The 27680-nt window shown below is 37.3% G+C and overlaps 1 protein-coding gene across 7 annotated transcripts in view; it reads right to left on the reverse strand.

Moving 5' to 3' along the window:
• SIPA1L2 (signal induced proliferation associated 1 like 2) overlaps positions 1-27680 on the reverse strand; it is a 147589-nt gene that overhangs the window by 42512 nt on the left and 77397 nt on the right. For all 7 annotated transcript variants that reach the window (XM_075412202.1, XM_075412187.1, XM_075412220.1 and 4 more), the window contains exons 6-10: positions 26682-26856; positions 22705-22808; positions 16042-16199; positions 14000-14576; positions 8292-8566 (exon numbers count right to left, since the gene is read on the reverse strand). In XM_075412202.1, coding sequence (XP_075268317.1) covers positions 8292-8566; positions 14000-14576; positions 16042-16199; positions 22705-22808; positions 26682-26856 — 1289 coding nt within the window. The remainder of the gene's footprint in view (positions 1-8291; positions 8567-13999; positions 14577-16041; positions 16200-22704; positions 22809-26681; positions 26857-27680) is intronic.

Below are 27680 nucleotides of genomic sequence, written 5' to 3' on the forward strand. Positions count from 1 at the left end.
TCAATAAGGAGTCTCTCTGTATCTAGTAATTGCATTCTTCCAACTCAAACTTTGCATTTGAAAGTGAGCACTTCTGTTACAGTGCACGCTTGTTCCTACACTATAGTAGTTCCCACAAGGTCTCACACCGAGACTGAGGACCCACCATGCAATCTGCTGAATCCCAATAACAAAACATACATTAATTTCACATAATTGTAGGGACTTAATTAAAAAGCAGAATTTACTAGCTTAGTTTTGCTTAGATGCACCATATAGGTAAATAAGACATACACACATTTCCCCTTCTCCGACCCTCTGAAGGGCCTCCGGGAGGTAAACCCTCGAGCTCCTCTGAGTCCCTGTATCAACTACAGCACAAGTCCAAGACATTGCAGAATATTTAAATGGTCTAAAAAGAACTTTGCCCAAAAAGTCAAGACAAAAGTTTCAAGTTCTGACATCTCAGAAACCTATTAACAGTAGTCACACTTCCTCAAAAAAGAAAGAGAAGTCATCTGAAAAATGGTAAATCAGTTTTACTTTAAAATAATTTCACAGCACAATAGATGCTTGAAACTGCTTACGGCAGACTCAGACAAGGGCTTTGCCTACTTTGTCACTCCTGGTTTAAGGCAAGTGGTAACTCTGGCAGTGCCTTCACAGAGCTGAAGAGTCGAAGCTGACAATCCCTCCTTTGTGAAGATACACTCATTGTCCTTCTGATCTTTGTTACTACTCTGTTTTAAACAGACTCTTTGTGTTGGTGAGCTGACAAACAATTCCGAGGCCTCCCAAGAGCCTCCACCTGCACTCTTGTATGAAAAAGACGAGAAATACAGACAGGACGTTGGACGATAGGAGCTGGTCAGGAAGTAAGAGGAGAAAAAAACCCCCAACCAACCAGGTGCTTGGCTTACTTGTACAATCATTAAGGCAGTAACAACCCCTGCAGTCTCTGCTGATGGGAACTAGGACACAAGCAGAGCAAGTCACATTTCCAAATCCCAGAGAACAGGGGAACAGCTACATCAAAAGACAACAATTACGGGGAATAAAGGCTTGAGCAGCTATTTGCAAGAAGGAAGAATCACTGGGAAAAACAGATAAATAGGTAAGGTTTTTGTGACATTAAAAAGCAAAGTCTGCGAAATTCACCATAAGACTGTGAGATAAAGAAGAGCTAGGAAAACCAATGGCAGGGATGTAAAAGTTCTATTATGCTCCAACTTAAGAAAGGGAAAAGACGAGTCAAAGAGTACAAATGAAGTTGCAGGAACAGTACCAAACGAGATCTAAGTCTTTGAGCTCTGAAAGGACTGGGTTCAGAATGAATTCTGATTTTGAAGTAGCCTTTAAGATACTGCAGAGACAAGATTAGGTATAAGATCACACGTGAGGAGATAACAGGAAAACACAAATAACGCTCATTAAAGAAAACCTTCTGTTTCCCAGAGAGAGGTTATGCAGTCTCCATTCCTGGAGTTTTTGAACCCCTGACTGGATAAAGCCCTGAATAACCTAGCTTGACCTCATAGCTGACTCTGTTTTAAGCAGGAGGTTGAACCAGATAACCCCCGTGGTCCTTTCGAATCTGAAGCATCCTATGATTCCACGAACCCAGAAGGTTTTCGACGAGGTAAAGGTCAAATGGCTTGCAATTTCTGCAGAGATGTTGTGCATTCCTATCCAGTCATAACGAAAATGGATCCTAAAAAATGTTTTATAGAAGAGTAGGTGTATATATACCCCAAGTTATTTACAATGAGAAACTTCTTTGCTGACCCAGAATTGAGTAGGCAATCTATTAAGCTTCAAAATGCCAAAACCACGTGGTTCTCTTGAGTTTTTTCAATCATGTTGAATAATAGAAGAAAACATCAAAAAAAAAAAAAAGTCTGGAACTCCTATTTACATCTCTCCATAGAGACAGTCAGAGCTTTGCCTGGCATTTTTGTTTTCTTCTGCTTCACTGTAACAACCGTACACGCAATACACTTCAGGAATTATAACTAACTCCTGCTATGAGTTCATTCATAACTAAACGTAAGAAAAACACAAAGATTTTTTGCTTTGATGAGAAATATGATAAGCATCAGAGCATTGTTTTCAACTTTGTAACTTTTTAGTTCATAGTTCTTTTGTTAGACTATTTCGGGGTGGAGATCATATGTTACACACATTGCCTAGGTTGTCCTTTGTTTTGATGCAAATCAAAATAGAAAAAGATGCCCATACAACAAAGTTTCAGCTTCCCAAGGATTATAATAACACTGCATACCTAGCCTTATTCTCTTAAGTACCATGAATTTAAGGAAATATGTTAAAATGCAAATTCTATATACTGGCAAAGGCCAAGTTTACACATCCTTTTCTTTGAAAACTATTGGGAAGAACAAAGCTCAAAAGAATTTATAAAAAGTGACAGCAATAAATTATTTTTTTTTAAACAATAAAAAAATCTTTTTCTTTTTTGCAGAAGAAAACTACGATGTTTACTTAAGAGACAAAGCACATGGTGCACGCCATATGAAAGATGGGGATGAGGGCAGCCCATAATTATGCCTAAGCTCTGTTGTTTGTCAGTGCTGCTGCCTGTCCAAAGGCAGGAGCAGCGGCAGAGGCTTCACAGTGAGGGCAAGAGCCAAAAGGTCTTACTGTGACACTGACCTTCGACTGGGACTTGCACTTAAAAGGTAACAGCCTAGGTTAAAGTCTCTGGTGCTACTCAAGAGTCCTGACAGCGTTCTTTTTTGTCAAGCGTCTCCATCAGGCTAAATCACAGTGCATATGTCTCACTCCCTGAATCTAACAATGTTGTAAGAAGCACAGTAATTCTGACAGTAAAGAAAGCATTTTCTACCATTTATTTCTTGTTGAGTACAGAGGACTAACTTTTGCAAGTGATACATCTTCCATTTAATATATTTTCTTAGTGCTAGTTCTCTCAGTTACCTCTAAACCCCATCGTATTTTAGAGTTTTCAGGTATTTGCAGGCTTCTTAGGTTAGTAGCAGGGGTGCTAATTAAATGCTTTGGTACATCCAAATTCTAATTTTACAACCAAATGTTCAGCTTCAGGTTTTTCTACTTTAACCTGCCTCAAGTGTTGTTGCACTGGCAGTATCCTGCCAGCAATTCTAGACCTGACTTCTTTCTAGCTCAGAAGGCTTAATTAAAAAGAGATGATTAAATAATCTGAAGGCCCTATGAACTATCTCACCAGTTTATGGCAAATACCCCTGGGAGAAGATCTGAACTCCTCCACACAGTAAACCCTTCCACTGCCTAAAAACATTTTTCCAAACATTATGCTAGTTACCCGTTACTGAAAAAAAAAGTTCTAGAAACACAACGGCCTAATAAGATCACAATCGTTTAAGAGGAACAAGCATCAGGACTGGAAAATACAGAGTGTCATTACAACCATTTTAGTTGTAAGAAAGAGTCTGCAAAGTCCAAAAGAATAAAACAACATCAAAAGAAATGCAGTATTACTTAATAATGGCCCACGGGGAGTTTCAGTCATAGTTACTAAAATTTTTCCGTTTTCCACATTACCTACAACAGTAGGAAAACAATCTGTTCCTTGTTCAGACCAACAGGTGGAAACTACCGCTGCTACATCTCTCACAGTGGTTGTACTTGAACTTCTGTTTCTCACCCATCCTGGAAATTTGGTTTAAAGTCTTGCTCATTTTCTAAGCTTTCTAGAAATTGTTTATCAATCAGTTTCATTTTTGTATATAATGGTAGCTTAACTAAGACAGACACATAAGTTTCAATGCAGTAAGTAAGACTAGCAGACTCTACAGTTTAAAATGTATTTAGAAGGACAAGAACTCCTTGACTGGATTTGACTGACGAAGGATATCGTGTCTTTGAGCACTACTGTGACACCATCACCGAAAGCACATTAGAATGAACATCATTATTCTCCTGTTAAAATGTGTATAATTCTAGTTACTCCACTGCAGTACTAGGTAATATTGACAGCAGCAGCAGAACAAATCAACAATTCTGAAGGGAAAGACACAGCACAGAAACAAGGATACTTCTTCAGATCTGAATCCACTGACCAGCATGTTTGTATTAATACTGGTTTGTAATTTAAAGAATTTATATTTTAAATAGCAATTTCTTCTTTCTGTCTAAATATCAACTTGGTGCCATGTAAATAATTATTTCTCAATTTGTGCATGATTATTTAATTGCTGAAGCAAACTGAAAACAGCAGGAGCTCTGTCTCAAGTTGATTAATTTTACAGGATAGCAAATGAAAGGCCTTATTCCATGGTTGCTTGTGCATATACTGCTATCAAGACTATAGTCAGAAGGATCGACATTAAGTAATGGAACACATTTATTGAGCAGAATTTTCCTCTGAAATTTCCTAATCACTCTGCAACATTCCTTTGTAAGCACATTCATTGTGCCAAATAATTTATTTTCTTGCTGAAATAAATTATTACAAGACAGTTTGCAGCAAAAAATAAAGTCATTGTTAATAGTCCATTGCTAATATCCTCAGTGTACGCACACCTACACTTTGTTGGTTTTCTTTTAAAATATAAAGAGCTGATGGACTGAGGATGATTTGTGGGTAAGCCAACGGAGAAAAAATAATCAAGTTAAGAACTTGATTAAAGATCTGCACTTCAGATGATATTTTTCCAAGGGACCGGGACTGCTCTGGAAACACCCTTGCACACTTGTAGTTCATTTTCATCCGAAGGGTATAATTGCCATGGCACTCATGTTCAATCTGTGTAAACTTACTTCAGAATTTGATCCCAGCAAGGAACCAGTGCTATTAAGCAACCTAAAGAGAAAGTCCTCACTGCTTCATGGTCCTAAAACCCAGCAGAGCTACACAGAAACTACTCTTTCAAGCAGCAGAAATCAGCTGATTATCTCAGTAAATGAAAGACAGGCATTAATAAAATGGTAGATGGGGATTTTTCATGAAACTATGGAATAATTTTTTACTAAAATTATATTTATATTCTTGTAAATGTATGTCAATTTTTAATGCAACTGATCCTTGTAGAAACAAAGATGAAAGTATTTTTACAACTATGCACTGTGGACAAAAACTTAGCAGCTGAACTTAGTACCCCAGATTATGGCATTTAAAGTAAAATTTTTTTTATAAACCACCAATATCTACCGTGAGAAATAAGGTGAATTCAATACCCTGAGAAATACAGAGGAGAAAACCCCAGCAGCCAGAAGATCATATGTTCTGCAGGATGACTCAAACTTTCAAGGTACTTATTTCAGTCTCCATATCTACTGTTCTGCATATGTCAGATAGACTGAAATATCACTTCTTGGAAGAAAATCTCTAAAACCAGCTGTGAATTAAAGTAATAATTATTGGAGCACACGTGAAGCTTTCTTCCGTTTTTGAACCATCATTCTTCTATACGTGCAGCATGTGGATTAAGGATTGATGGACCCCCAACTTTGAAGGAAGCATCTGTTTGTCTGTTTTGAGTGTTATTTGATGATTACTAGAGCTACTTGACAGTAAAGTTCTCTGCTGATGAGCTGGCACACCTGCCTTAACTGTCACTCACAGATGCGTGTTGGAAACCCTTCACAGAGACCTGATTCTATTCTAAACAGCCATGCATAGATTCTCCAAGGACAGTGACATTTCTTGTCAAATGAAGGTGAAATGCATTCTAGTTCTCCAAATACTCCTGGTTTACATCCAAAACTACTGCCTGTAAATTTCTGGGTAAACCTGATACCACAGTACAAGAGAGACATGAACATACTGGAGCAAGTCCAGCAAAGGGCTACAAAGATGATTAGAGGATCAGAGCATCTGAAACAGGAGGAGAGGCTGAGACCACTGGGATTGTTCAGTCTGGGAAAGAGGAGGCTCAGGAGGGGTCTTCTCAATGTGTATAAATATCTGATGAGGTGACGGCGAGAAAAGATGACAGAGTAAGACTCTTCAGAGTTGTGCACAGGAAGCAAGGTGCTTAAAATGAAATGCAGGAAATTCCATTTAAGTATAAGCAAAAACATTTGTTACTGTAAGGATGATAGAACGCTGGAACCGCAGTTGCGGAGTCTCCATCCTTGGAGATACTCAAAACCCAGTGAATACGCCCCTGAGCAACCTGCTCTAGCTTTGAGCAATGGGGTTGGATTCAACAGTCTTCAGAAGTCCCTTCCAACCTCAGCTATTCTCTGTTTCTATGATTCTGCAAGATAAGACATTGCAGATGGCTAAGGCAAGCAATTGAGTAGGAGACAGGGAGATAGATTTGCACAAGTTTTAACTAGTAAGTAGCTGTGACAGACTATCTTCTTTCTCCAAACCTCCAGTAATTTATGCCTTTCTGCATTCCCCCGCTCACCAATATATTTTACAAACCATGTCATAGGTCATGCTTGTCAGCTGAAAGTCTCAGTCTTGTCACCTGGTATCTATATTGCTTTCTGCCTGCTCTGCTTCGATTGCAAACATTGAGAAAAGGCAAGCTCAAAACTCACGATACTGGATCTCTTTCAAGTTGGGCACTCAAAATCACTAATCATATTTTGGGGATATAAAGAGGAAAATGAGGAGTTTTCAGTTGAAGTGAAAAGTTGATATTTGAGAGAAAAAGGCATTAATGAAGATTTCTTTTTTCTAGTACAGAGATGAAGCTGAAAAGAACTTCAACATAAATGCTTTGGCATTTTTCATATTTTAGAATAGAAACATAGTTTAAAAAAAAAAATCATTTTCCTTAGTAATTAGTCACACAGTTTTAAAAATGCAAAAAATTTATAAACAAGAGCAGCTTTTGCGGATTTTTCCCAGTTTGGTGGCACTCAGTTAAAACTCCTCCTACACATACACTGAGTGCCATGTATCACATTGATTTGGGATTTTGACATTTTATTTCTAAAAATGCATCAAAGAAGATGTAAACAATTCATACAGTACATATTTTTCCATCAGGGCCTATAAAATACACATTTTTACCTTCAACATAATAGGATCAGCTCATTAGGCTCATATTCTGTAAACAGCTTGGAAATGTATACCAAACAAGTCAGTGAAAATTCATACCCAGAAGCAGATGGTGAGAATAGCAAAGCTAAGCAAAGGGAGGCTTAATTGCAAATTCTATACAACTAAGCAAAACAGCGGTACTCTGCGTTCGCAGGTATTCTCTTCAGAAAGGAACCCAGCGCATCGACACGCAGGCTGAAGCAGGGGAGGGGACTTCTGTGTCATGCATCAGGCCAACGACTACTTGGAGAATTGCCACCAATTAAACAGTATTCGTGTACAGTTGGCACCAGCTTCACAGTGCTGCACGCTACGTAAAATTTTATGGCTTCTTGTCTTGCCAAAAGCAACACATCTAATGTTTTTTTCTGTTAAATTAAAAATCATCAGGAGATTTCAATTTGGCCTTCTACAAGAAGACAAGTAATTCAATTTACTCTGGTACGGTTCTCATTTGGAAGGAGGCAAATTAACAGTGCCTAGACAAGGAATGTGAGAAATGAAGTCACCTTATTATAAAGTTTTAATTTTTCCCTACTTTTTCTCTACCTCACAGCATTCAAAAATGGAGAGAAGAGCACAGGTATTTTTGTCACCAAAAAAGGAACACTGACATAAGAAACTTGCATTTCTTCACTGAGAACAACAGTACAGTCATTATAACAATCTATATTCCAGTCTTTTCCTGAGTGTGTGAGCATTTATTTCACGTTGCAGCAAGATTTCTTTGCTTTAACTGATGATTTCACTGATGTCATTCACTATTTAATATGACTAAATTAGATTTCTGTAGAAAGTGAGGAGGACTCTAAGACTTGGTACGATATATGTCCAGAACCCAGTATTTCACTACTTTTGTGAAAATTTCAACGTAAGAAAAAATAAAACAAGTCTTTTTCTATATTTAGGAGTCAGAGAGATGTCAAAGACAGACAAGGTACAGTTTTCAGAGAAGGATTCCCAATTATCAAACTTAGCATTAAAATACAGACTTATTCCATGGAAGAAAAGAAGTCACATCAGCTTTTATAACAACTCAGTCATGATGCACTAAAGTTTACTTCTTACTCTTTCCCGCTAAGTTTCTCACAGGATTCCATTTTATCTTCTGCTACAAGCCAAGAGGGGTTTGGCAGAAAAGATTGCTTTAAGAGCCTCAATAATTTTAGCACCAAACATGGGAGACAATACCCATTTCCTGAGGGCCTCCAACAGAAGAGCCATCATTTAAGTAGAAGCAAAGAAAAAAAACCCAGACACAAATGTCACATTGAGAACTGTTGCTCGTTACCTTCTAGGCGCTCCATCCTCGTGTGGTTGAATAATCACCACTTTTACTGTCACGGATGTACGTAAAAGGTCAATCATTTGCTCGTGAGTCAAAGTTGCCACAGCCACTTTACAGATCTCAACCAGGCGGCTGCCTTGCCGTAGGCCCGCCTTCCAGGCAAAACCAAAGGGCTCCACGTCTGCCACTATCCCTTCAAAGTTCACATGGAATCCAAGCTGGCCCAAGCCATTCCTCCGCAGGGTCATTTCCGTGGTTTCACATCCTCTGGTCACTATCTGGAGAAGTATTAGATTGTTACGCTGTTGTCAGGACACTCACTTTGGACACACAAACAGATCTGGTTTCAAACACTATAAAGCCATGTATGGTTTGACATTAAATATCTTTAACATACTAACACTCACAATTAAATTTTAATATTTGTGGTTGAATGAAGGTTTCTGCATAAAATAAAATGGACAAAGCATTTCATCATGGTAAAAAACTTACATCTCCAGAGCAAGCAGCTGACCTGTGTCAAGTTCCTTTGCCCTTGCCCAACATTAACACAATACCATTTCTATCTTATTGAAAACTTAACAGCTGCTTTAGCTTCAAAACACAAAATAAGCAAAAAGCTATCCTGTCAGACACTTCATTCTTGCTGGCTGAATGACTGCAGGTGTGCCTGCATTTTTTCTTCTGTATTAGACAGTGTTAAACTTGAGATACAACATGAGCCAAATTGAGTAAAATGCTTCTCTTCTAACAGCTTTTCTTCCTCAAGAACATAGCAATTAGGACAATTTTGATTTATTTTGCCTTGTAGTCAGCTTGCTAACTAGCATCATCTCCAGATGTGGACATCACTAAAATGGGATAAGAGTTCTCATATCACTAGGAAATTTAGAAACAAAAAAATTACTTTCTTCATATTCGATGAAAAGTAATTCTGCCATTATACAGAGTAGCCATAATCCTTCCAGTTCAGAGTTTGCTAAGGAGGCTCCTTTCTATATACTGTGTAACAAGTCCTCAACAGTTTTGCCCAGTGAAAAAGAATCATACAAAAGCATGTATGCTGGGATGCTGCACCAAACTCAGGAGATCAAATTCTAGTCCACATTACGAGGTAATTTGTGAGTTACCCCAACATTCCCTTCTGTCAGTGCCACAGAGCTCTATTAGTACAATTAGAAAAAAACTCAGCCACCGTGAAACACCGTTATCAAAAATCTTTGTTCGTAACGCATACCATCTAAACATCTCACAGTGCTTTATAACTCTCCAGCAAGGCAAATCTCTGCCCTTTCAAGGTGCAATTGTTATGACACGAATCGAGGGATCTTCCCAAGGTGTTGCTGCATTAAGAGCGGTTCCAAGGTGCACCTTATTCCACAAAGGTGTTCACGCTGTTTCTGGTTGCTTTTAGCGTGCATTACAAAGATAGACACCTTACTCAATCTCAGGCATCTGACTGAAAGTGCTTCTGTTAGGAGGCTAGTGTCCTGGATAGCCAGTGGTATGGGACAGGTCTTTACAAAGGTTGTTTTATGGCTTGAGCCTAATACAGGAGGCCATTTCAGAAGAGTCATTCTCCCCCTCCATTGTCTACCTGAGCCAGAATCTGGGCAGGTTAGCTCACCAGTTTGTTGGGCGCTTCCCACAGCAGCATGACCCCACCTGATGCAGGGCTGCATGGCGAGGGAGGGGGATTGTGCAGCTAGCGAGATGCTGGCACCATGGCTGGGTAAAGCTGCCATAAATCCATTCCTTTCACTGCCCGAGCCACAGGCAGTCAACTAGGTGCCTTCTCAGGGGAGGTTTAACCTGATCTAAGACCCTGTTACCACTACGCTGTCCCTCGTGCATATGCTAATCGCATTAGGACTTGTGCAGCCATGCAGGCACATCAGAGATACGACACAGCTGAAAGACAGAGTGCTTTTTAAAACAGCGTTCCAAAGGGGTGGCAGGCAGGGAATGGATGGGACTGTCTCCTTCACTGGCAACTATTACGGAGCTCTAAGTTACTTTCGTATCTTCTTTCTTGCACTTCCTCTTTAGACAAATCTTCTGTCCAAGTTTGTTATGGAGTCAGGGATCAGAGGCCTCACTTCTACTCCCTTCCCAATCCAATGGCTGGCTGGAAAAACTTCATAGTGTTCATGTAACTATGCCTGCAACTTGGTCAGTGACTGAAAGTCACGGTTTTCGGTGCCTTCGTAAGTTTTAAAGCACTACTGCCTTTATAGACTATTTCTATACAGATATCTGCCACTCAGCAGAAAAAATGAGAACTTGCACACACGGGCACAAAGTGCCACAAACCCATGAGTTTATGTAAGTTTGCTGATCTGAGGGAGTTTGTCCATGCTTCTGCGTTTAACCCACAATAAACTCAAGGTAATGAAATACAGTTAGCCCTCATCCATTAAGGGCTAATCTTCACTGAGCTGTGAAACATCAGAGAAAGATCTTGCAAGAATCAGTTATTCCGAGAATTACTGCCTGGCAAATTTAGGCTACTTAAACCGCAGCACTTTGATTTCATAAACCTTCCAGTTATTTCTGAAGATGCAGGCTTCAAAGTCAAAACATGAAAGTCATTCCTGAGGTGTCCAAAATGTACTCTGGACGTTTTGTTTACAGAATCATATTCTGGATCTTCCTATCAAAAAAACCAAGCTATTTCCTTTGTCATTATTCAGCTCTGTGTTTTTGGTATCTTTTAGCAGCTTTCAATTTTAAACAGAACTTTCTGTTGTGTTTACAACTGTGCATATAGTATTAGAGCTATACAGCATGCTGAAAGCATTAAGCTTTAACTCTTTTTTTTCCAACTCTGAGGTTCATCTTCAGTCACAACTCATTTTCAACAAGACTTTCATAATTTATGCACTAGATAAATGAAATTTTCAGCTCTTAGTTTACCTACAACTCTGTCACAACTTTCTAAAATATATACAATATTTAGTCATGCAGTGAAAGGAAAAACATGCTCTTACAGTCAGGAGCCCAGCTGAGGGATGGAATTTTATCCTTATGAAACTACACTGTATTCTTCAGGGGCGGGGGGGCAGACACCTCTTTATCATTACGGCATAATTACAGAAAACTGCAGAGTGAATGCACCAGCCAAAGTATATGGATTTCCCCAACTCAGAGCACTCAAAATCTCCTCAAGTTAGTTAAATATTCAAAGGTTAAAGGAGAAGGAAGATAAACATTTCGCCCAAAGATTCATCTGCTCCCAGTGGAAAGGGTTCCAGGAGATCAAGTCCTCCCCAAGTATATCCCCTAAAAGGGGACACTGCATGCTACATAGCACTGTCCCATAAAATGCAGCACTGCCCCACTTCAAAACGGGTCATTCTGCTTAGCTGGCTGCTGTTTCACTGAACATGGGGCTGTGCATGAACTAAGAGCTGGCTCCTCTGAATGCACTTAACACAGATGAAACTAAAAAAAAAGGGGTGCTCCAAGTCTCATGAAGAAGGTGAAGAAGTTTTTCAGTATATAGGCTTCTAAGGAAATTTTGTGTACTCAGATTCTTGCCTAAAAATCCAGGGCTTTTGTTTAATCTTCTATCACTTGCCATTCTCTGTTATCCTAAAGCTCAGAACCACTGCTTTTTCTGTCTTCAAACACAGCCCGCCAAGTTAATCTATAGTCTGCCTTTGCTGCTCTTTCTGCTTTATATCACTGCATATTCTCCCCCCCAAACACAGATCTGACTCTAGATGGACAAATCCCAGCTCCTCTTTTAGTCTTGAACCGATTCTTTTGGATCAAACCAAAATCAGAGTCTCAGCTTTTCACATCTTTGCTTAATCTGGATATTCAATAGGTTTCCTATTCATCCACATGGTTTAAACCCATGCAGTAAAATGTAGTTATTTCTTTGACAATCTCATTTAGTAACTACAACATTTCACTCACTGGTTTTAAGAAATGCTTTTACTAGTGACTGAAAAGGGTTAATCATCTGGTCACTGAAGTTTGGTACTACATCACAGTCTGAGCTTTCATCTTTAGCATCTGCTGGCACATGTGGCTGCTGACCTTAGCTGTGTTCTGAGCCACTTAAAAGATTTTTAAAGTAAGCATACAAAGTGTGGAATCAGAGTTTTAAGTACGTTTTCACGGTTGTAATGGTCATCTCTGAGCTTCTATATCAAAATGTATATAAGGATTGAGGAAAGCATTCTACATCACAAAACAACTAGGGAATAACATTAATATGCAGCTTTCAAAAGAGAGGAAGAAGCAGGGAAAAAGGAGGAAAATATGCAGTAAGAAAGAGGGATGAAAAAAGTTTTAAAACAAGTAATGACAGCTAATTCTTTTAAGCAATGTGAAAGTTGGATAGATGGCAGTGAAAGCGAGAAGGCGGCCAGAGTTCACTGAAACAGAGATTGAAGCTAATAATTGGGTTAATGCGGCCGTAACTGATGCTAAATTTTTGAGGCTTAGAGCAAATTTGTCATTATTTAACTCAAAATCTGACCACAAAAGAGAGGAAGCATTCAAGTAAACATAGATAATAATTTCATTTTGTGTTTTTAATTACTGACTTTTAAAGACCTATCCTCAGCAACTGGGGTATTTCCATGTTTTGGAAAACCGAGTAAGTGAAAAACAGCAAAAGAAATTGTCATCACTGATGACAGCAGAAGTTTTCACTAGAACTTCGAATCTTGTTTTCCATCTGTGTTAAGGAATTTATATAGTTCATTTAGCAATACTTAATAGGACTAAACTACACCTATGCTATTTTTCAGAAGTGAAATATCTGTCTAAGGAAAGTGAAACTGAAAACCTCAATGAAAAGGATAATATAACAGTGGCAAGAAGAGTTGAAAGACATTCATCTATTGAAACAGTAATTGTACCTTGGAAGAAAAAGGTTATTATTTAGACCGTGACATTGAGCAATCCTAAACGTGACTGCAGAACTACCGAGGCCCTAAAACATCAGCTGCAATCCGACTGTTCCAGTGTGAAAATGGCTAGCGTACTGATTTCTTTGCAGTACTGGGCTTTCTACTATAAACAAAACAGAGACCATCTAGATCACTTAAATTAAGACCAAAGGGTGAAGTGTAACCGCACTAAGTAGATGCATCAGCACTTTTACCTTGGAGTTGCTGTCAGTTCATTTGTACAGGCTGAAACAGTTACAGGACAGTTGTGCTAATAGGGTCATGAAGCGTCTGAACAACTTTGTCCAGTCAGCTGTAAAAACTGGCATTAATTGGTCTAGTTTTCTTTACTTCTTGCAGTTGCATAGCACAGAGGAACAAATCAGCAGAATCACTTACAAAAATCTTTCTGCTAATATTCTCATGGGTTATTCTAAAAAGTCAAAGTGAGCATATTTCACACATTAAGATTTTGTATCTTTTTAAATTAAGGTATTTTTCTACCTACAAAGGTGTGATTTGAGCTACAGCAAGAGAAGACAAAAGCTTAGCTTTTCAATTTTGATTTCAACACTGAAGCCATCCATGGTCTTGGGCAAGTCTATCAGATTCCTCATCCCTGAAAATGGGTTGATAGCACTTATCTCATATGCTGTTGTGAGGATTACTGTTTGTAATGGTCTCTGAAAACTGAAAACATTCCCGAAGTGTAAACATAGGACATTTTTAATTATATCTCAAAAAAGATGCAGACAAGCAACTCTTCATAAAAAAAATTGGAATTCCAGTTTAGAAACTACTTACTTCAAGTCTTTGAACAATTTCTCTGATGTCTTCAGCACAATTATCTGCTGCAGACAGAAGAATACATTCTCCTCTTTCATAAAATATTTTGATGCTCATTAATCCAGACGTCCATCCAATAACATCTCTGCAGGAGCAGTTAAACACAACATTTTTTGATTCCTTCTCAATCAACATAATGAACTCATTGGAGATTCCAAGCAGACATTCAATGTCAGCAGACTGGCCAAAATCTCGTGCAATCACATTCCACATAATCGCTCCAACACTGAACAGATGTGCATCTTTCCTTGGTTTCACTTTTTCCTTTTTTTTTGCCCCTAAAGTAATAAAGCTAAACTTTGCTGAAGTATCCACTGTAGCTGTGGTAACAAAATTCTCTGCCAGATCTTTCAAGTATTCTTGACGTGTCCTTGTGGCCATGGCTCGAAATTTTTCCGACTTATGTGCCGCATTTTCAGCATTAATAACTTTGGCTAAAAGGAAGTCCCTAAAAACTGCTGATTTGGGGAAAGTTACTCCTTTGGGAATGGGTGGACCAAATGGAGGTACATCTTTTGATCTTGAAACACCAACACTGGAAATGGAAAGAAAAAAATACATCGGTTAACTCCCGAAAAAAAGATCAGATGATAAGCAGAACTGTGGTCTGTGCAGTCCATTTACGCAGCTGCGTTTAGCTTTGACATGCCAATTTTCAAACAGTTTAGACTGATTGGGATGTCGGTTTTGAAATGGCTTTTTTCTTTTAAATATATATAAGACATTATGGATGCATCTTACTAACACAAAAAATATCAAGGATGACTTCTTAGGGTGTCACTGTCTCCGTGAATGGAATAAATATAAAAATGCTTTGTGAGACATAAATGAGAGAAGTATTTTTATGTGTAAGTCTGACTATCATTTTCAGCTGTCACTCAGCTGCATGATCTTAAAACTAAGAAATATATAAATAGAAACAGAATGTATTTTAATCCTCAGACATTTTACTACAATGAAGTGTGAAGACAAAGTATGAAGTTGCCTACTCTATATTCATAACGTTTCAAGATACCTGCAACCCTTGATATAGACAGTTCATAGCAAGATGTAAAAGAAATAGGAATATTTATTCATTGATACAATTATACCTACAACTAATATCTACATAATGTATTTTGACTGCAAAAGGATTTCAAAAAACCGTGCAAACTACATACTACTCCTAGTCTGACTGAAATGCAGTCACATTTGTGATGACAGACAGACACCATTTAGTAACAAGAAAAACATAACTTATGGAATGTCATGTATTATTAAGCACAAAACAGCTACTGAAACAAAAGCAAGTTCTAAAAGACAGCTTAAGTTTTAAAAGACAGCTAAAAGACAGTAATATGACTTGACCTCATGATGTACTTTAATTTCATTCTAAACAATGAATAACTAACATTTAGGCATGTTAAACCTGTAGCATTACGCTTCAAGTCCTTCTTATTTGCACAGTTCCCAAACAGTTCAGAACTATGCTTCCACCCCAGTTACCTTGCTGCATGATGCAGTAACTTAAATGTAAGAGTTAAGGTCATCTGAAATTTGAGATGTTTTTATAGTCCCCAAAAGTCCTCATTCATGTGCTTAAAGGCCATCGCTTATCCCAGTGTCATATTGTCATCCTCGGGGATTTAGAGAGGTTACTAGCCTTTTAAAATACTTGATTTTAAATCACTTTCTTTGAAAAAGGATGCGTGCAATACAAATTCTAAATTAATTTCTATTGCTATGTCTGCAAAGCTTATTTTCACTAATCCGTCATATCGCCATTTTGTGCCCATAAATCAGCAACACAGAGTTCTGCATATTCCCATTTACATCTACAAACTGTGCCCCATAACTCTAGATGTGTGCAAGGGAGACCTTGAGGTTTCAAACTCACAGAAAATGTAGCAGAAATTTTAAAATTATAGACATAATATCTCTAAGAAATACAAAACTGTTAGAAGAAGCAGTTCCATTGTAGTATCAGTAACAAACTTAAATAGTTATAAGGCTCTACTCACCTATAGCACACATTTTCAGTGCAAGGATTATGTACTTTGACTATGACAAATACATGTTGAAAGTGGGAACGAATATTTTTTGGAGTAAAAGGAAGTGCTCCTGGCTCTTGGAAGACAATGGTAACTATGTCATTTCCTATATGCCTTTTCCTTAGCAGCTAGACAAGAAACATGCATTGAAAAAAATTAGTTATAAAAAAAATAATCACAATTTCTTCATTTCAGGAAAAAAAATACCAAAGCTAAATAAACAAAGATTAATTTTTCAGAAATAACTTTTAATTAAGCTTATCCTGGATACCTACAGATAAAGGCTATCGGACTGAACTGCAAAAAGCAAGAGAAAGGAAATTGGGCTAAGTTCACAAAAACACTAGTGAGCATCCCCACACTAGTTCTGCATGATTTCTGCTGATTTCTGTTTTATTCTACGAGAAAAATATCCTTCTCTTACTATAGTGCTTCATTCTAGTAATAAAAAAATTTTACATCTCTTGCCATTTCTCACTATCCAGAGAACTGTACATCCGTTCCCTCTTTACAGTGTAATATTTGCTTCTATACGAAAAATGTAATATTGCATTTCTTTCCCAATAAACCTTTCTTCTGCATGCTGCATTTTTATTAAACATTGTCCTTAATATTATGGTCTTAATCTTTTAAAAATAGATTATCATGAATACCCATCACAAATTTTAACAACTGCATACTTGAGGACAAGAGCTGAGACTCACAGAGATACAATAGTGATTAGAAACTCATTAATCAAAAACTTATTCTTGTAATTGGTAGCTTTTATCATCAAAATATGTCTAAGGAATAATTCAAAGTACTAAATCACTGTTACAGGCTAAAACCTAATAAAAACTACAAAACACGTCCAGCAGTAAGGGATTACTTCTCTCTCTCCTCCCCATAAAAACAAGAAAATAACACAGTATAATGATGTTCACTTTCCTCATAGAAGTATATTGTACCTCTCTAATTTTTTACATTTTTTTTAAATATCTTTGCTTATAAAACATCCATGTATATTACCAGATGGAAAAAAGTAGTCTAGCATGTGCTATGTTTTAAATATCCACCCAGTCTGCCAAAGACCTTGCATTGTCAACTGATAGCATATACTTAAAGCTTTACCTTAGCTCATGTATAACTAAACAGGATACAAGAATAAATTTATTTGAAAACTTTACAATGGAAAAAGTAAAAAATTCTCTATGGAGCTGATTTTACAGAACATAATCTTTCTAATAAAAGAGTATTTGCTTCTTTGTTCTCAGTTCCATTAAAAGTATTTCAGGTACCAAGCAAAAAAAAGCAAAGTTGCACATGCTAAAGTCTATGGCCCATAAGTCTATTTCATTGTATTTCCTAAAATAACAAAGGATTGTATTCTACAGGTAGTAAGAAAGGCCAAAGTCACAATTTTGAAGCACTCGGTATATCTACAATATTTTAAACATAATCCAAATCCCAAATGCAGATTAAAGAAATAAGACTTCTGATGAAACTTTAAAACAGGTATAAGAACAGAAAACAATATTTGGTGTAAGTCATGTGGCTCTGTCAAGTTTTCAGGTTTTTAAGACTAAAATCTAAATAAGTGGCTATTTGAGTAATTTAAGATACAGACTCTGCTGCGTACAAATTACAGAAGTACACTACGTGGAACTGATCACAGAACAAAGTGTGTCGGGTGTGCTTTAATTTGCTGACCTAGTGAACCACACAATTAGATCATAGTAGTAAAGCGCAAGTTCATGTTTAGAGGTTATTATTATCTCACCGGCTGGAATTCACACCACAGTTAAATCCGTAACAAACCTTCCAATTATGAGGTACAAGGTGATTCATTTCTGCCTTTGTGATCCACCTAACTGCCCAATGACTCTTTCTTGCTATAGTGGTTCATGCCTACGCCTATACATTTCCACAGAGCAAAACTATAAAAATTAGAATGCAACAACATCCTATTTAAAGTTATACTGTTTTCAAAAATATTTTCTACTTTTGTAGACCTCGAAGAGATTTTGCTTGCCACTGTATGTTGCTTAAGCACGAATAGCAGTCACTTACTAAGAGGTAAGTTCTAGAAATGTTTGAAACTTTACTAGTAAAAATAGCCTTTACAAAACCATGGCAATTTCCATAGCCTATCCATAAACTATTTTTCAAGAGCTTGAACTTCTAAGATGCACAAAAATGGGAAACAGGAAGTCAGGCCATCATCTTTAAGAACCTTACCAAGCTTGCAGAGATCTTAGTGAGTTCTTCAACATTTTAAAATAAAATCAGTGTAACATTGTTATAAACAACTGTCATGCGTAAGTGGTCAGTGAACTTCAACACAATGCAAAGGCAAAGCACAGTCGTGGCTGTGCACAGAGTACCATAATGCAAAGAACTTGGAAAGGGGAGAGAAGTCAGCTGGGGTGATTTGGAAGATGGAAAAAAGTGCTCTGGATAGGATAAAGGAATAGGAAAAGAATAAAGTATTGAGCGGAGAAGAAGGAGGGAACACATACCTCCCTGGGTTATGTGAGATAAGGACAGCATACTGAAAATGAAAAAGGAATTGAAGGAAACCGGAACTGAGCAAAAAGGCTGATAAGAATCCCTTCTCTAGTTTCCATTCTATAACCTAGCTTTTCCTCCCAACTTTTACCTCCTAGCGTTTTTCTGCGGGTTCTCAGTTTCCCCTTCCTCTCCCATTTTGAGGTCTGCTCAGGTTTGGGGGTTTTGGGGGTGGTTGTATTATTAATTTTTTTTACTCTGACTTTCTAACATACTCTAAAGAGTCTGCTGCCAAAGCAGAGCATAATAGGAGCTCTCAATAGGGTGCAGAGATTATAGAGGATTACTTGCAGTAAGGAGACATCAAACACACTTTGATATCATTCCAGTATCAGTTTAAATTGGCATGGTAGAATTTGAAAATTAATCCAATCAAGTACAACAGGCAGCCAAAAGGAAATCAGTGAAGTTTTTTGTAAGAATACAAGACACGCAAGGGGGAGTCCGGTAAGGAAAGTATGTTAGAAAAGCAGAATCCAATAGATTAAAATTATTTACACCAAATGATAGTTACTATATTAATTTTGAGATATTAACTACTTAATTCTCGAATTTTCAGATATGCATCTCTGAAGAAAAGCACTGTCTTAAAACATAGCATATTTACAGCTTATGGCCAGCCATAAAAATCTACTCACTTCCGTGGAATTAATTTGCCTAGTCAGACTGTGAAATGAGAAGGAATTCTTGTCAAAATAGCAGTGAAATACATTCTACAATCAATTAAATGATGAAATGTTCAGAGCCAAATAAGAAAAACTTTAAAACTTATTTTAGTACATTTCTAAAATAAGTGGTTTCAAAAGTTTTATTTTCAATTTGTGTTCTTAACCAGTACCATAACCAGAAACAAACACTAAACAGTATTTCAGCAGATCTGGTTAAACCAAGTTTGGTATAACCACATCTTGTTATCCCAGTCATTTCAACAGTAACTTAAATTCAACAAGTTTATTTCATTATTGCATATCTGTTTCATTTTTAAGTTTTCATTAAACCAGGTGAACACCAATTATTTGAACTAATTTGGATTAATCAGGCCTGACCTTGTGTACACAAGCTGACTGCACATGTGTGAATGGGAAACTTGCAAGGGAACGGTTTGGAAAGGGACGTTGCAAAGGTAAAGTTTAAAGGGGAAAGCTTTGAACTATGGTTTGAAGAAAAGGCCAGTAAAGGAAAAGGAACTGGCCACACCAGGGCTGGTAGTCTTCTCTGTCCTAGGGAAGGAGCAGCTGACTTGAACGTTCCCAGCCTATGTTGCAGCCAAAGTGAAAATTACCTTGCTCTTGGGATCTCCTGCTGGCTCTAAAACTAGAGGGATGTCCTGATCAGGGACCAAGCAGGGCGTAGTTATGTCCTGGAAGAAGCAACAAACAGTTCTGGTGTGGCCTATTTTGGCTCACAGGTATTTGGAATATAAGCAATGTTCAGTGCTTGCTCCTTGAAGGTCGTAGTTCCTGATGATGAAGAGCGACTCAATACCTTGCCCAGTCATCACCAAACAAGTGACACGGGGATAGGATGCAATAACCTCATTGACAGTACATATACAATATGCTAGCAAAAAATAGCCATTGAATGGGGGGTCTTCATTGCCAAAATAACCTAAAAGGAAAATTACAACTGTCCCTAACTTGCCCTTACTTGGGTATGTAAGAGTTCGTGAGCCAAACCCCGAAGAGACAAACAACATTCATATTTCACAGAACCTCTAAATCTCTCTCTGTCTCCAGCACAACTGATGCAAACGCACCTGTGGTCTTCAGCATCTATAATGTCTCAAGGTAAAAGACCTAATTGAATTTTGTCCTAGCTTGTGAGAAATAACACTGTTCATACATTTCACGCTTCAGTACATATTTGGGAACTAAACAGTCATAGAAGAAAATTAAACAACGATCATAGATCCCTTTTGCACATTAAGGCTGGCTAAATCCTGGTCATTTGGGTGCACTTGTCACATTTCATTAAAACAGGGTCCATGCTGTGCAAATACTGCTAGATCCCAGCACCTAAAAAAAAAAAATGACGTGGTGGGTCTTCAGACGGACTTACTACTCGAACCTGGAAAACTGCCACACTGTTTTGATCCCAAGAAAGCCATGACTAACCACATGGTGCTTCTGCTACGTATTGAACCCGTTAAAGTGACAATGATGAGAGCTTACTAAAATAATGTGGAAAGGAGTACTTGTTGCTGGGGAAAACCATGGAATTGAAACTGGAAGATTTTGCTATACACAAGAATCAGCACCTAACTATAAAGATGAACAGATGAGGAAATGATGAGAAAGAAAGGCAGGCACAGGAAGCAGTGAAAGGACAGCAACAGGGGATGCCTGAGCGACACAGCAGTGAAGCTGACAAGCAGCAAACAATTATGAAAATTAGTGGATTGTGGGAAGAGGACATCCTGTTCGCACAAACAAGGGAAAGTCATGAAATACAACGACAAAAGTAATAAATTCCAAGTAAGGCCATATTTACCATCAGTGCCTGTGATTAGCTATGAAAATATTCTTTTTTTTCCTTTTAAGGCAAGCTCATTCAGTGTACTATATCTGCTTAAGATTGTACTGTTTTCTCTATTCACACGTGCTTTCCAGTCTAAGATAGTTATGACTGATTACAGACAGAACAACTCCTAGTGTGTTCACGAAATTAATGCTGTACTGTAATTAGGTGTAAGTTTAGAGAAGTGGAGCAATCTCAAACCAGTGATGCTGACCCCATACCTTGATTACTAGCTATTGGCACAGCCGAGTGTGTGATATAGCTGAACATTAGGTCTTCTGAAAGCCACGTCTTTTAAAATGTGAGTCATCTAAACTGTCACATTATTCCTATGGTGAAGAGTTTGTCTTCTGATTCCTAATTTAGTTTCTTTAAACCACATCTAAATCCTAAGTGTAATGGAGTAAAATTTGCAGCTGTCTTAACTGCTCACTCAAAACAGTTCTTCAAACTGTTCAGAACATTATGTAGTGACTATTTACAATACATAAAAACATTATATACTTTCTTCCATTTTGATTTTCATTTATCCTTTCTCGAGAATTTTAATCATTTTCTTCATCTTTTTCTTGCTGCCTTGACACATCTTTCTTACCACAAGACCTATTGATAGGGTAGATGTGAAAGATACGACTCACACATGGTTTATCAACCAGTAACCATCTTCTGTATGCTGTTTAAAAAGAAAGTGAGATAGCATCTCTGTTTCATGACAACCCTCCAGAATGACTGAAATCTTTATATCTTGCATGGTAAAAAGAGAATATTCTAAAACTAACTAAATAAATCCAGTGCTTCTTTCCACAGATCTAGAAAAACGCAGAGTAGTAGCACAGAAAGACACGAACTATCATTAGTCTGACCTATGAGCAATATTACTGACTTTTTTTTTCTTACGTGTTAATGTTGATATATTATACTAAATGTGCTTGTGCTTCTTAATTCAGCTGAAAGAAACATCCGAGGCAGGCAAGACAGAGCAACCTTACTGGTGCACCGCACACTTTGGATGCTGTGCTGTTTTTTAGCCATCCTTAATGCTTTAAATTATTATGTAAGCAAAGGGAATTCTCCAGAAATAAAATAAGTACACTGCAGTCTCCTGTCTTCACAAGCAGACACCTTGAAGGATATCATTAAGCATTTATTACTAAGCTGACACATTAATAAACATTTCAAGATCTGTAATACAAAGATTAAGTGGAACTGTTTTAAAAATCTTATTACATGTATATTTTAACCGTAAGACTACTTTCAAGCTTCATTCCATTCAATGTTTAAAACATATATAAGATGTATATCCAGTCCAAACTGAAAATAACTCACTCATCACAGACAACATTAATTTTTAATCACATCATGAAATGGGGGAGATAGGGCAAGTTCCTAATTATATAGTATAAAAACCCTATGAGAATTCTCATGTCTTATAATACTTCAAGAAAAAAAAATACAATTGAATCATACTTCAAATAAAATAATTCCATTTTAAATCAGTATTACTTTAAAAAAATCCTCAATGACAAACATCTATAATGTAAAATTACAACAAAAAGTTAAAAAACATACCTGTTGCCTGTTACTGGGCATGTATGGAAGCATTGTTGATACATGAAACATTAACTCATAATCTTTATAGGTAGTATAGAGGGAATGGGTTCCTGTTGAATCAGCTGAAAACAAATTCAACCGCAAGAAGGTCAGTAAAATAGAACATTCATACTGCTCCTTAGGAAACCACTCTTTGCATGCTATGATTTAAATCTATTCATGCAATTTAAAACTTTTTTCCAACAGAATAAAACCAGTTTGCATCAGCTAAAGACCTACCCTTTAGTTTCATATTATGGCACAGAAGACACCTCATTCCTTTTTGAACATTGGTTTTATTTAACAAAGTTTGAAAAAAATGGCTAAACTTTTTTTCAGTTGTGAAACATTTCTGCTTTTTTTGCAGAAAAGCTCCTTTCATTAAATGAAAATGAAACAGCATCATTCCTCTGTAGATATAAAATTGTCACATTTCCTCAATTTCTTTCACCTTCTTTTCTCTTAAAACAGGTATATAAGGAAATTAAATGCAAACATCATCCAATTTATCCATAATCCAATCCATAACTAAAGTCTGAACATTGCAAATGAAAATATTGATGTTCCAATAATAATATTTTAATTTCTCATTTCTGGTACATTGATACATTTTAAAACATATACTACACAAATTATATAGCGTTGAACTGGTAATGTTTCCTCTAATTTTCTCATTTCTTGATCTTGGGAATTAGAACTGCGTGCCATAAAAAAAGCACAAAAGAGGGGCAGAAAATAGTTTCTAGTTAATATACTCCACATGTTTTTCACATTTGCACTGGGTGTGGCTTGGATGGAGTTAATTTTCTTCACAGCAGCCCATATGGTGCTGCATTTTCTACATGTCATCAAAACAGCGTTGATAACAAACCAATGTTCTGGCCATTGCTGAATAGTGCTTCCACAGCACCAGGGCTTTCGCTGTTCCTCACACTGTGTCCTACCCCGGGGAGCATGCCGGAGGGGTGGTTTTTTGCCTTTCTTTCCTCCACTTATTGAACTGTCTTAATCCCAACTCACAAGTTTCTCTTGCTTTTGCCCTTCTGATTTTTTCCCCCATCCTGTTGGGGGGTGGGCGAGCAAGGTGGGAGGGTGGGGGCCTTACCTGCCAGCCAGGTCAATCCTACATTCTATATTCCATAAGAAGTGGAACGCTTAATTTCTTATCACAATATTAAATAAACAGACCAAATTAAAAAACCCCAAACTTTTTAAAGAAAAAACCCACAACTAATCAAACACTGAGAACAGAAAAACTTAATAAATGTGAATCCTATAAAAACTGAGCAAGAAATATTACTGTAACGTTATGCCTACCAAAAATGTAGCTACTAGAGATGAAATTATTACACTATTCTGAACCTGCAGGCAGGCAGAGCAAGGTATTACTCAATTATAAATATGACATGCAGTAATACTTGTGCCATTATATTAAAAAATCCAAGTATAACACAAAAAGATAATTAAGCCAGTATTTTACATACAATATAAAACTGAAGACTATTTCTTTGTGAACTCTTTTAATTCCATTCTGTTTGTTGCAAACTATGAGAACATGTTATGACAGGCCAATATCACTAATGGTACACAACACTAGTAAAACATTAAAATGATGTTACTGTACGATATGTACACAATGCCAGCCAGCAATGTACATTCATACTGAAGAATGGCGAATACAGAAACTGAAGTTGCTGACAGATCAGCATATATTGTCATATGTAAAAATTAGTAGGTGGTATTTGGTCGTGCTCTGATTGGGGGAGAAAAACAACCAGCAAAACAAAAACACCTCTTACTACTTTGAATTTTTCATCCTATTTATCAATTCATCCCAGAAGTCTGACTTCCACAGTATGTTAATAAGTATTTCTACACATTAATTTGAAAAATGAGTTATGATACTGTACTGAAATAGGATACAATAGTCTCCATCAAGCCTGAATTATTAAAGAGAAACAAGCATGGATCTAAGCAAAGAGGCAATAATGTTAATAAAAATAAATGTGCTGCTTACACAGGTTGACAGGGCTACGGAATTGCAGCTTTCCCACCTTGTAAGTAATAAATTAGAATCTGTCATAGGATTCAGCTCACTTTTTTCACCATCCCCCACCAATACTAGAGATGGAGAATGCGAAAGATCTCTTGAGTTGCAAAGCTGGTCTCCATTGCAAAAGCATGAGGTTTTATCACCAACTTCGCGTACCTCATTTCCCGCTGGAGATGGGCCTACGGACAGTGAAGCTGGTGAAGGGTCTGGAGCACAAGTCTTATGAGGAGCGGCTGAGGGAGCTGGGGTTGTTCAGTCTGGAGAAGAGGAGGCTGAGGGGGGACTTTATTGCTCTCTACAGCTACCTGAAGGGAGGGTGTAGTGAGGTGGGGGGGGGTTAATCTCTTCTGCCAAATCACTAGCGATAGGACAAGAGGCAACGGCCTCAAATTGCATCAGGGGAGGTTTAGATTGGATATTAGGAAAAATTTCTTTACTGCAAGAGTGGTCAGGCATTGGACCAGGCTGCCCAGGGCAGTGGTGGAGTCCCCATCCCTGGAGGGGTTTGAAAAAACGTGTAGATGTGGCACTTTGGGACATGGTTTAGCAGGCATGGGGGTGTTGGGGTGATGGTTGGACTTGATGATCTTAGAGGTCTTTTCCAACCTTAATGATTTTATGATTCTAAGTACATCTTCCTAAGCTTCCTTCTTGGCAGCTTATCTCTAACAGTTCAAGCAACTTCCCTATTTGATTAAAAAAGTAGAATATGCACACAACTAGCAGGATTTAATAGTTTAAAAAGATGTACTTTGATAACAAAAATATTCATTTGCTGTTATACACAGGCCACATACAATTTCTTGAAAAAAAGTTTTATTTTCATGACGCAATAGGCAAGCTACAGCAAAAATAAGTACAAATCAAATCATAGCACAGAATGGTTTGGGCTGGAAGGGACTGTTAGAGGCCATCTGCAGTGAGCAGGGACATCTTCAACTAGACCAGGTTGCTCAGAGCCCCGTCCAGCCTGGCCTTGAATGTCTCCAGGGATGGGGCATCGACCACCTCTCTGGGCAACCTGGGCCAGTGTATCACCACCCTCATTTTAAAAAATTTCTTCCTTATATGTATCTATAAAAATAGTAAGTTACAATAAAAAATATGAATACCTAGCTATCCTTACATCACAACTCATAGTGATCAGTTGTCAAAATCCTGTTAAAACTACATTAAACTTAGGATGAGTCAAGTTAAAGTTAAGGGCAGTGAAAGGCAGTGCTCATACAGAAGTGGGTAAACACATCATTGACTTTTTTAACAGCAATACTTCAGTTCCTACTTTTTCTACAAAACACAACAAATTTGTACAATTAAATTATTAAACTATCGCACTTAGGGAAATGGAAAGACCTAAGGAAATGGCAGTAAAAATACAGTGGTTAGAAACATTAATGTTTCTCATCTGCCAAATGATAACATGCTTACTGCACGTGTGAGAAACCAGAAAAATTGTTTGTTCCTCAAATAAAAACATCAATTGTTGATTAAAAAGAACCACAAAAGTTTAGCTGAAATAAGGAAAATTGTCCCTTGTCATGACTCCATGTTTTGCAACACATATCTTTTCTTTTGCCTTTTTAAGGATAGGATGTTGAAGTAGTGTAGCTGGGAAATTCCAAAAAATATAAAAAAATATCACTGACATAGTATGATTTTAACTAAGTGTAAACAAATGAAATAAATTGCTTTAATGTTCAGTTCTATTAATGTCAGAGAAAAAGTAAATAACCTTTCAGACAAGGTGTGATACATACTCTCATCGTATGCTTCATCTTCCTCATTTACCATAAAATCTTACTTATCAAAACCCAAAGTCAAGAGCATGAAAAGAAAAAATGGGATTTGCAGAAGATCAACTGGATAAATATCGTTTCTACCATAGGCTGGAAACACAACTTACTTTTATTGTCTAGCTGAGCCCTGTATTTAGTAAATCCTTTTAGCCGTACCCTCTGGCCCAGCAGATCAAGGAACTCTTCAAAAGCTGGTCCTGCCATCTCATTGTTATACATTTCTTCCTCTGTGCTTTGGCCTGCTTTGCAGTAAAGGATACCAATCTTATGTTGAAAACTCAGCTGAAATAAAAATAATAAAAAAAGAAAGCAAAGGAAAAATTACGGAAGAAAAAGAAAGTCAATATTAAACTAAGTTTCCATAGAAAGGAAAAAAAACCACACCCAAACCAAAAAACAACAGCTACCTTGAAAGAAAATTGGATTTTCACTATCACAGATCAGAGCAGTACATGAAGACTTTTGACTTTGTTATCTATAAAAGCACACTCTGCTGCATGTTATAGTATGAGAACTTAATTTAATTGGCCATTTTTGTACAACTCTCTCCGATTCAAATCAAGGAGAGCTTATTTTCCTTTTTTTTTTTACCCTTTAAAGTTCAGTGCAGTTCAGTTAAAACAGGCCCTAGAACAGTAATTTCTGTTATATGTAATCTTTTGCTCTCCTCATAAAAATCACCTGTTGTTAAAAATTATTCCCCATTTTCAAAAGTATACTTCAAGTTAGAAATCAGATTGTAGTCGAAGAGTTTTGTTAAACAAACTAGAGTCTCAATTCTAGAACATTAAAAAGAGATAAATTACTTCTATAAAAATTGAGTATAAAAACTATAAAAAGTTAAGTATAAGAAGAGATGATTACTTCTTGAGCTGAGTATTGTCTTGTTTTCTTAGCTTTCATGCATACTTAAGATGACAAGCAGGAAACTTCGATTAGTCCTATTCTTCTTCACTGACAACTTTTAGAGCTTCACAAACTGACAGAGACCAACAGTCACACCAGATTCCCTCAAGACATTCATCTACATTCATGACTTCAATTAACTTTCCAGTTGTACAGCATTCTCCTAATCAAAGTTCAGGATTAGTGTCTAAAACGTGTGT

Source organism: Opisthocomus hoazin, chromosome 2, assembly GCF_030867145.1.
Source record: "Opisthocomus hoazin isolate bOpiHoa1 chromosome 2, bOpiHoa1.hap1, whole genome shotgun sequence".
NCBI classification, from domain to species: domain Eukaryota; kingdom Metazoa; phylum Chordata; class Aves; order Opisthocomiformes; family Opisthocomidae; genus Opisthocomus; species Opisthocomus hoazin.